This window comes from Xiphophorus couchianus, chromosome 13 (genome assembly GCF_001444195.1).
Source record: "Xiphophorus couchianus chromosome 13, X_couchianus-1.0, whole genome shotgun sequence".
NCBI classification, from domain to species: Eukaryota; Metazoa; Chordata; class Actinopteri; order Cyprinodontiformes; family Poeciliidae; genus Xiphophorus; species Xiphophorus couchianus.
In genome coordinates, this window is record NC_040240.1 from 26,256,241 (window position 1) to 26,266,340 (window position 10,100).

At 52.5% G+C, this 10,100-nt stretch overlaps 1 protein-coding gene across 1 annotated transcript in view; it reads right to left on the reverse strand.

The window, feature by feature from the left end:
- The window catches only part of pkhd1l1.1 (PKHD1 like 1, tandem duplicate 1), a 38,607-nt gene extending 29,115 nt beyond the window's left edge, over positions 1-9,492 (reverse strand). Inside the window, exons 1-14 of the mRNA XM_028036645.1 lie at positions 9,116-9,492; positions 8,966-9,043; positions 7,878-8,022; positions 7,684-7,792; positions 7,248-7,305; positions 7,071-7,164; positions 6,818-6,872; positions 1,888-2,058; positions 1,693-1,797; positions 1,453-1,602; positions 1,156-1,280; positions 923-1,086; positions 642-811; positions 213-345 (exon numbers count right to left, since the gene is read on the reverse strand). Of these exons, the coding sequence (XP_027892446.1) occupies positions 213-345; positions 642-811; positions 923-1,086; positions 1,156-1,280; positions 1,453-1,602; positions 1,693-1,797; positions 1,888-2,058; positions 6,818-6,872; positions 7,071-7,164; positions 7,248-7,305; positions 7,684-7,792; positions 7,878-8,022; positions 8,966-9,043; positions 9,116-9,170 (1,612 nt within the window). The 5' untranslated portion in view covers positions 9,171-9,492. The remainder of the gene's footprint in view (positions 1-212; positions 346-641; positions 812-922; positions 1,087-1,155; positions 1,281-1,452; positions 1,603-1,692; positions 1,798-1,887; positions 2,059-6,817; positions 6,873-7,070; positions 7,165-7,247; positions 7,306-7,683; positions 7,793-7,877; positions 8,023-8,965; positions 9,044-9,115) is intronic.
- Between the last annotated feature and the right edge of the window lie 608 nt (positions 9,493-10,100).

Sequence of the window (10,100 nt, forward strand, 5' to 3'; positions counted from 1 at the left end):
GCAGCTTCTGTTTAAAGTTCTGGCGCCAGTCCAGCCCCTGTCATCAGTTTGACACCTGGAGAAAAGCTCAGACATCCTCCAGGACTTGCCGTTCCTGTTCTGCATCTCCATCTTTGTTCTGACTACAGAACGTGGCGTCAGGCAGAGGATTCGTCTGGGAAACTTCCAGCTCGCGCTACAGATCAGTGGAGACCGGGTTGGCGCTCAGCTACCTTCTGCCCGGCCGCTGTACATCTCCACATCAAAGGTGCCGCTCAGAGGGGGCGTGGCTCTGTGGGGCCGGGTCACGGTGACCGTGGCGCCTCCGGAAACGAACTCGGTGACGTCTTCACTGCTGTTGGACATCTTTAGACACACAGAGAAGAAGAAGCAAGTTTAATTAAAGCCGACCTATCATGCTTCCTGAACAGGTCAGGATCAGTCTATGGCATACGCAAAACATGATCTTCACATTTATTCCACTAAAGCAGATAATCAGATTTCAGTTCTGCCTATCTTCAGATGTTTTAGGGCCTCTGTCACGTCAAATCCAAACAAGCTGCTGCAGGCCCCACCCCGAACTAAAAGTTTACACTAATACATAAAAATGGCTGCAAACAGCAGCTAACCAGAAACAAACCTGAAACCAACCGGAAACAAACCTGCATGAAGCTGATCTCCATCAGAGGGAAGTCGAAAGCGCAGTCCAGCGGCGTAGCAACGATCCTGTAGGTGACCTGAGAAGCGGTCGGTTGGTGTTTGGTGACTGAGAACGATTGGATGGACTTCCCAGAGTCCTCGAAGGGAGGAGGTCTTCTCCTGAGGAGAACAGCTGGGAAACGACAGGAGATGAAATGAGTCACTAAGTTCCTCATGAAGACCAGAGCTCCCAGTCTGGTTTAACTCCACAACCAGCTAAACTAGGAGGAAGTTTGAACCGCACCGTACTCATCCACAGCAGTTGGAGTCTTCCCAATGTGAACCGCGTCCACGTAGTAGTCTGCAGCATAGGCGTCTCTGTAGAGAAGCAGCTCCTGCAGGAGGAACCTGCTGCCGTCCACAGCAGTCTGAAGGACGCTCTGAAGATCAACGCACTTATAGCTCCACCTGAGGGGAAACCATCAGCCTCAGAGCGCCACAGAGGCATCACGGCCTCTTCCTCTGCGCACTCATTACCTGTCCCCGCTGCTGAACAGGGTACTGATCCTGGAGGTCTGGGTCTGGGTCTGACCGCTGCTGTCGCTGTAGATGAACTTCACCCCCATCTCGTCCCTCAGACGTCCCTTATAGGCAAAGCAGAGCTGGGGAGACAGAGGAAAGGCTTCTGACACCTGGAGGACTTCGGGGTCTCTCCTAGATTCGGCACGGTTTAGACAAGTTTTCTGATCTAAGCCTCTGAGGAGCCAATTTGACTGTTTTCTTGTATGTTTTTCAAATGTAGGAAGTGTTCAGATCAAAGTCCATCCATCTTACAGTGGGGTGCTGGTCCAGGGACACCGGTCCATACTGTCCTCCGGACTCTTTGGTGAAGGTTTCTCTGAACAGAGCATCGGCGTTTTTCAGTGACCAGAACCCGCAGAACCCGGAGTGGCCCTCAGGAGTCCCACTCTGAGCGGCGGTGAACTGTGGAGGTCAGAGGTCAGTCAGGGGACAGTTGGACAGCGTCAGCAGGTCTCACGCCTGGTGACACACTGCTTCACTTTTTCCACTGACCCCAGGGTCCTCAAAGTCATTGAAGTACTTGACGTTGGAGCCCTGAGTGGTCAGAACCTCAGCGGGACAATCAGCCTTCATCAGGTCCTCCAGGACGGACTGGACCTGTCCAGAAACACGACCAGAGATGTCTCACAGGAGACGAAATGGAGACCAGATCTGAGTCTGACGACCATCGGGTGGACAGGTACGGACCTCGGACGCAGTGGCGTTGAAGGTGACGGGTGCCGCAGGAAGCCCGGCCCAACTCAGAGTGAAGGCCGCCATGTTGCTTTGACCCTTGGTGATCTCTGAGACGGAGACGTTGGTGTCTGAGTCGAAGACTTCAAAGTTCAGAGGGGCAAAGTCACCTGGCAGAGGAGGACAAAGGTTTCAATCATTTATCGTAGCTTAGATGCTTAAAATGGCCATTGAGCACAAACTGATGGAAACGTAGATATGTTCTGGTCTGGACTGAATGTCCGACTCTGCTCTTATCTGACACATTAAGCTCTCAGCTCCTCTTCAGGGCGCCGAGTATGGAGGAATTTTTCTGCCATAATCCAAGACTTTTCAACCTGCGCCACCCACTGAATGCAGGGAGAAACAACAACATCAGCTTTCTGCTCCGTGTTATGCTAAACATCAGCCAGCAGAGCTACTGATTGCTAACAGCTGCTGGTCGCTAACAGCTACTGTTCTTAGGCAGGATTTTGTGCACCCAACCAAAGACAACATAGTTACATCCAATGGATGGCGCAGGTTGCTACAATCAATAGTAGCCACACAGGCACATCCACTAGAAGGAAACAAACGGACCCAGAGCAACACTTTCATTCTATTGGCAGAGAGGTTGCCAGGCGACTGTGCCAAAAGGCGTTTCCAAAAGCGAGCAGAGAGTCCGAGCAGAGACTAAATGTGAGCGTCAGGAGAAGTTTTGAGTACAAGGGTTACAAAATTTGGGAAGAAAGACATGAAATCCTGCTTTCAAAATGAAAATGTAAGGAAAAGTATTACAAGTTTTGAGAACAAAAGACATGAAATCCTGTTTTCAGACTGAACATGTGTGCTCTTGGACTATGGCAGGAAAATTCCTCCATAGCTTAGGAACTAAATCCGACCGCAGCCTGAAGACCTGAAGGCCACTGAAGGTTAAGAGGTTCCATATTGGAACCTCTTAAAGGAACAGTGACCCGCTGACCGATCCCCCAGATCGAAGGACTAAAATAACATCACTGCTGGACAACGTCTCTCTGTCCCCGTGATTGGACAGTGTGTTGTCCCCGCTGATAAACGTCTGTCCATTTCTTTGAATTTCCCCTCTGAAGGACAATAAAGGTTATTTGTGTTCTATTTCTCCTCTATCCTAATATCAGATGTGAAGGTTGGATACATCACCATGAAAAGGCTAGCTTAGCAACTGCACAAACTGAACACTGGTCTGCTTGGACTTACGTTCCCATTTCTACTTTCCATCCATCCATCCATCCATCCATCCATCTTCTTCCGCTTATCCGAGGTCGGGTCGCGGGGGTAGCAGCTTCAGAAGGGAGGCCCAGACTTCCCTCTCCCCAGCCACTTCTTCCAGCTCCTCCGGGGGAATCCCGAGGCGTTCCCAGGCCAGCCGAGAGACATAGTCCCTCCAGCGTGTCCTGGGTCTTCCCCGGGGCCTCCTCCCGGTGGGACGTGCCCGGAACACCTCACCAGGGAGGCGTCCAGGAGGCATCCTGACCAGATGCCCGAGCCACCTCAACTGGCTCCTCTCGATGTGAAGGAGCAGCGGCTCTACTCTGAGTCCCTCCCGGATGACTGAGCTTCTCACCCTATCTCTAAGGGAGAGCCCAGCCACCCTACGGAGAAAACCCATTTCGGCCGCTTGTATCCGCAATCTCGTTCTTACGGTCATGACCCAAAGCTCATGACCATAGATGAGGGTGGGAACGTAGATCGACCGGTAAATCGAGAGCTTCGCTTTTTGGCTCAGCTCTCTCTTCACCACGACGGACCGGTACAGCGCCCGCTTGACAGCAGACGCTGCGCCAATCCGCCTGTCGATCTCCCGCTCCCTTCTTCCCCCATTCGTGAACAAGATCCCGAGATACTTAAACTCCTCCACTTGGGGCAGGACACCCCCCCTGACCCGGAGAAGGCACTCTACCCTTTTCCGGCTCAAGACCATGGCCTCGGATTTGGAGGCACTGATCCCCATCCCGGCCGCTTCACACTCGGCTGCGAACCGATCCAGCGAGAGCTGCAGATCACGATCTGATGAAGCCAAAAGGACCACATCGTCTGCGAAAAGCAGAGATGAGATCCTGAGGCCACCAAATCGGATCCCCTCAACACCTTGGCTGCGCCTAGAAATTCTGTCCATGAAAGTGATGAACAGAATCGGTGACAAAGGGCAGCCCTGGCGGAGTCCAACTCTCACCGGAAACGAGTCCGACTTACTGCCGGCAATGCGGACCAGACTCTGACACCGGTCATACAGGGACCTGACAGCCCGTATCAAAGGGCCCGGTACCCCATACTCCCGGAGAACCCCCCACAGGGCTCCCCGAGGGACACGGTCGAACGCCTTCTCCAAGTCCACAAAACACATGTAGACTGGTTGGGCGAACTCCCAGAACCCTCCAGGACCCTGCCGAGGGAGTAGAGCTGGTCCAGTGTTCCACAACCAGAACCAGAACCACCCTGTTCTTCCTGAATCCGAGGTTCGACTATCCGACGGACCCTCCTCTCCAGGACCCCTGAATAGACCTTGCCAGGGAGGCTTAAGAGTGTGACCCCTCTATAATTGGAGCACACCCTCCGGTCCCCCTTTTTGAACAGGGGGACCACCACCCCAGTCTGCCAATCCAGGGGAACTGCCCCCGATGTCCATGCGATATTGCAGAGTCGCGTCAACCAACACAACCCTACAACATCCAGAGCCTTAAGGAACTCCGGGCGGATCTCATCCACCCCCGGGGCCTTGCCACCGAGGAGCTTTTTAACCACCTCGGCGACCTCGCCCCCAGAGATTGGAGAGCCCAACCCAGAGTCCCCAGGCTCCGCTTCCTCAGTGGAAGGCATGTTGGTGGGATTGAGGAGGTCTTCGAAGTACTCTGCCCACCGGCCCACAACGTCCCGAGTAGAGGTCAGCAGCACACCATCCCCACTATAAACAGTGTTGGTGCTGCACCGCTTCCCCCCCCTGAGACGCCGGATGGTGGACCAGAATCGCCTCGAAGCCGTGCGGAAGTCTTTCTCCATGGCCTCTCCAAACTCCTCCCACACCCGAGTTTTTGCCTCAGCAACCGCCCGAGCCGCATGCCGCTTCGCCCGCCGGTACCCATCAGCTGCTTCCGGAGTCCCACAGGCCAAAAAGGCTCGATAGGACTCCTTCTTCAGCCTGACGGCATCCCTCACCGAAGGTGTCCACCAACGGGTTCGAGGGTTGCCGCCGCGACAGGCACCGACAACCTTGCGGCCACAGCTCCGATCGGCCGCCTCGACAATGGAGGCACGGAACACGGTCCACTCAGACTCCATGTCCCCCACCTCCCCCGGGACGTGTTCGAAGTTTTGCCGGAGATGGGAGTTAAAGCTCCGTCTCACAGGGGATTCCGCCAGACGTTCCCAGCAGACCCTCACAACACGTTTGGGCCTGCCAGGTCTGACCGGCTTTCGCCCCCGCCACCGGAGCCAACTCACCACCAGGTAGTGGTCAGTGGACAGCTCCGCACCTCTCTTCACCCGAGTGTCCAAGACATACGGCCGCAGATCCGATGAAACGATGACAAAGTCGATCATCGAACTGCGGCCTAGGGTGTCCTGGTGCCAAGTGCACATATGGACACCCTTATGCTTGAACATGGTGTTCGTTATGGACAATCCATGGCGAGCACAGAAGTCCAGCAACAGAACACCGCTCGAGTTCAGGTCGGGTGGGCCGTTCCTCCCAACCACGCCCCTCCAGGTCTCACTGTCGTTGCCCACGTGAGCGTTGAAGTCCCCCAGCAGAACAAGGGAGTCCCCAGGAGGAGCACTCTCCAGTACCCCCTCTAAGGACTCCAAAAAGGGTGGGTAATCTGAACTGTCGTTCGGCCCGTAAGCACAAACGACAGTCAGAACCCGTCCCCCCACCCGTAGGCGGAGGGATCCTACCCTCTCGTTCACCGGGGTAAACCCCAACGTACAGGCGCCGAGATGGGGAGCAACAAGTATGCCCACTCCTGCCCGACGTCTCTCTCCCTGGGCAACTCCAGAGTGGAAGTATGTCCAGCCCCTCTCAAGGAGACCGGTTCCAGAACCAGAGCCATGGGTCGAGGTGAGACCGACTATTTCTAGCCGGAGCCTCTCAACCTCACGCACTAGCTCCGGCTCCTTCCCCACCAGAGAGGTGACATTCCACGTCCCAAGAGCTTCTGCAACCGAGGATCGGACCGCCAGGGCCCCCTCCCTCGACCGCCACCTATCTCAAAGGTGTCTAACCTCCACCTTTAAATAGCTTAATTTTTAATTTTTAAACCAAGCAAACGTCAAGAGAAATAAAATCCTGGAAGGAAAAACAGGAAAATTTATCCTGAATAAAAAATGTACAAAGACTCCTGACTAACATTGAAGCTCAAACTAGTATTTTCAGCATCGAGATAATAATAATAATAATAATAATAATAAATAATAATAATAATTTTTACTTTATTCATCCCAGCAGGGAAATTATTTCGCAGTTACAGCACATGACAGGAGCTGCGTCTGCAGGCAGCCAGCTGAGCCGGCGCCATTTTTTGAAGGAGGACATGCGGCAGAGGTCGTCGGGACCAGGAGTCGAACCCGCGACGTCCGCGGACCTAAGGCCTCTAAATGTGGGGCGTGCTAACCCCCTGCGCCACCACAGCACGCCCGAGATAAAAGAAAGAACTATTCTAGCTCTTTTAAAGTGAGCATGGATGGGGCTTCAAGCCATCTCGGCTTGAAATCCTTCCCTTCTGCTCTGTAGACAGTAGAACTGCGATGCTTCGGTCTGAATTCCTCGTTTCTCCTGTTCTGAGGCGTTTTACAGAAACTGGGTTTTTTAAATGTGAAGGAGACATTTCCACCCTCCAGGTTCCACTCCACCCCCTTCGGCCATTTCTGTAGTTCGGTAGCAGCGATTATCTACCAGTTCATCTGAGCTGGGCTTCAGCAGCTCGCAGGGCATCCCCCCCATGTAGGACCTGCAGGGTCACAAAGGGTCACCAAGGGTCACAGCTTTTTAACACAACGCCGCTGTTTGACCCTCACAGTACACATTCATTTTTCCAGTCATGTTTTATGTTCTTTGCTTTTGAAACTTTTTATGGGATAAATTTTGCTTGGAGGAGGTGACCTTTAACCCCTGTGTGTTGGTAAACCCTATGGATCGATGTGCCCACCTCAGGAACCTGACGTTGAGGCCGCTGGAGCTCAGGTCCGTGTTGCTCCCGTAAACGTCGGAGTAGATCCGGCCTCGGATCGTCACCAGGGTTCCTGCAGGACAGTTCACATCCCGTTACTGAAACTGGAAGGCTGAACTGGGCCGGGTCGGTCCCAGCAGCAGGTTCTGGTGGTACCTGGGAGGCCGGTGACCGGGTTCAGGGAGTAGATGGTCGGAGTGCGCCACCAACGGGTCTGAAGGAGAGAAGGACAGATCAGAACCAGAACAGGGAGGCAAAACAAGTGGAGGGAACCGGAGGGGGAACCTGGAACCGGAGGGAGAACCTGGAACCAGAAGGGGAACCCGGAACAGGGGGGGGGAACCTGGAACCGGAGGGGGAAAATGGAACCAGAAGGGGAACCCGGAACCGGAGGGGAAACTGGAGGGGGAACCCGGAACCGGAGGGGGAACTGGAGGGGGAACCCGGAACCGGAGGGAGAACCTGGAACCAGAAGGGGAACCCGGAACCGGAGGGGAAACTGGAGGGGGAACCCGGAACCGAAGGGGGAACCCAGAACCGGAGGGGAAACTGGAGGGGGAACCCCGAACCGAAGGGGGAACCAGTGACGTACGTAGAGGCTGCAGTGGTACGGTTTGTAGTTGCCATTGCAGATGTTGTTGTCAGGAATGGGAACGCCGTCCACGCTGACATGAACCACATATTGATCCTCCGGCATCGCCCTGTCAGGGAGCAGCAAACGGTACCGTAAGAGAAACCTGGACCGGGTCACATGGTCTCACCCTGACCCGGTCCAGGTGTGTGTACCTGGTGTAACAGAGGATCTGCTGGTGATGGGTGGAGTCTCTCTCCACGTCGCAGGGCACTGACAGCGCGTCCGACACCAGGGTGACCCGGTTCCCAAACCGCCCGTCTTCAGGGTCCAGCTGAACCTGATGCTCCTGAGCAAAACCTGGAATCCAACCAGCAACTTCTGCTCTGATCAGCAAAACCACACAAATATTCTGGAGCACACCCTCTGATTCTGATCCGACCCCTTTGGGTTTAAAGAATCGAAAGGGGTCGGATCTGCTGGGTCATACTGGGTCAAACTGGGCGATTATGCAGCAGAATAATCCAGGAATAATCCCAGAAACATTTCAGAGGAACGCGCCACTGCAGATTGTTTAAGATGAAACAGAATAAAACCTGACATAATCAAACTAATTATTGTTTTATTGATTGATTATCTTTGTTGTTGCTCCTCACTGAACAAACGGGCCAGTGGGCTCAGCGTCTGTGCAGGGATTATCGTCATCGGAACCACGAGGTCCAAACTTTATAGTTAAAAAAATAAAATTACAAAAATGTTGTTTTACTTTTTTTACTCAACAACAACCAAGAAATATGCAATATTTTCATGAAACCAGTCAGATTAATTTACAAATGACGTGTAAATTAGTTTCCATCATGAAACAAACAGAAATACCCATTTTATTTTGAAATACAGGATCTGAGTCACACTTCCTGTGTTTACGAAATAAAACATTTTTTGTATTTATTAAATTAAAAACTGATCTGAATGCCGAAGTTTTCCTCTAACTGAAAGTTTCTGGAAACTCACCAGAAAACAAGCCCAGTGATGAAACATTTGACTATTTTAATTTGTTGGTGATAAATTTCCCCTAATTCAAAGTAAAACTCACAGAGGGGCCACAGAGCGGCCACAGAGCGGCCACAGATGGCCCCCACACCGCATTTTGGACACCCCAGAACTGCAGCAACGACTGGATGTCATTAATTCTAGTGATAATCAGCATCAGATCAGTAAAGTATTGATCTGGTTAATCTGATCCTGGCTGATTGAAACGCTGTGAAGGTCTCCCACCTTCCTCCTCCTCCTCTTCTTCACCTACCGTCTCCGCTGATGGTGAGTCTCGTTGCTCCCGCCGTGCTTCCTGTGTGGGGGGAGACCCAGAGGATCCTCTGAGCACCTGGAGAGAGATGGGCAGCATAATCTGTGATAATCTGTGCGGATTAGAAGAGGCGTCTTTGTGGTTTCTTACAGCAGCAGCTCCAGATGGTGAAGAGGAGCACCGCCGGCCTCCACAACGACTCCATCCTGGAGAATTCCCAGACTTCCCTGCTGCTGCACCTGAACGTCCTGCAGGAAGGACAGTAGTTAGTTCTTTAATCTGTGATAATCTGCTTCGCTTTGTCATTTTTAAAACTACAAAATCAGAATTTGAAAAACTGAGACTGAAAGATGAGAAAATATTTCTGAGCTCACCTGAATGCACCTGGAGCCAAACTGGAGGAGAAAACAGAAACAAGAAGCTGTCTGCGTCCGGACAGGTGAGCGACGCTTTATAGGCGCTGAAGCCCCGCCCCTCACCTGGGAGGGGGCGGGGCCTGAGCTCAGACCAGAAGCTGAGTCAGCAAAACATCAGACATCTATCTATCTATCTATCTATCTATCTATCTGATTGCAGAGAGAAGAAAAAATTTTCTGTTTTCTCAATTTCTACAAAATACATTTTCATTAAATTAACTTACAATTTTAATTTCAGACAATAAAACTTTATCAGTTTTCTGACTCTAAAGTTCAACACACGAAAACTTGTTACGCATTTAAACCAGTGATCTGCAGGTCCTGCCAGCAGGACGATGGGAACTCAGGACAGAGCGGCGCAAAGGGCGGCGCAAAGGGCGGCGCAAAGGGCAAAGGGCGGCTCTGCGCCATTGTCTGCTGGTTCTGCAGGTAATGAGCTGTTTCACCAGGTCGTCTCGTCAGACAATCAGCAGAGAACCTCTCAAAAGGCCGACATGCGGCCCAGCAGGTTCAGTGGGAACGTCAGAACTTCTGGTTCTGGAGGAGATTCTGCAGCAACAAGCTGAACCAGAACCATCCTGATCCGTCAGCCATCACTTATCGTCCTCTGAACACAATAAGACCAGAAACACCAATCAGAGCAAACTGCTGCTTGCTAGAGTGGGAATCGAACCAGCAACCTGGCAACCCAGCAACCTGGCAACCCGCTGACTGAGGGA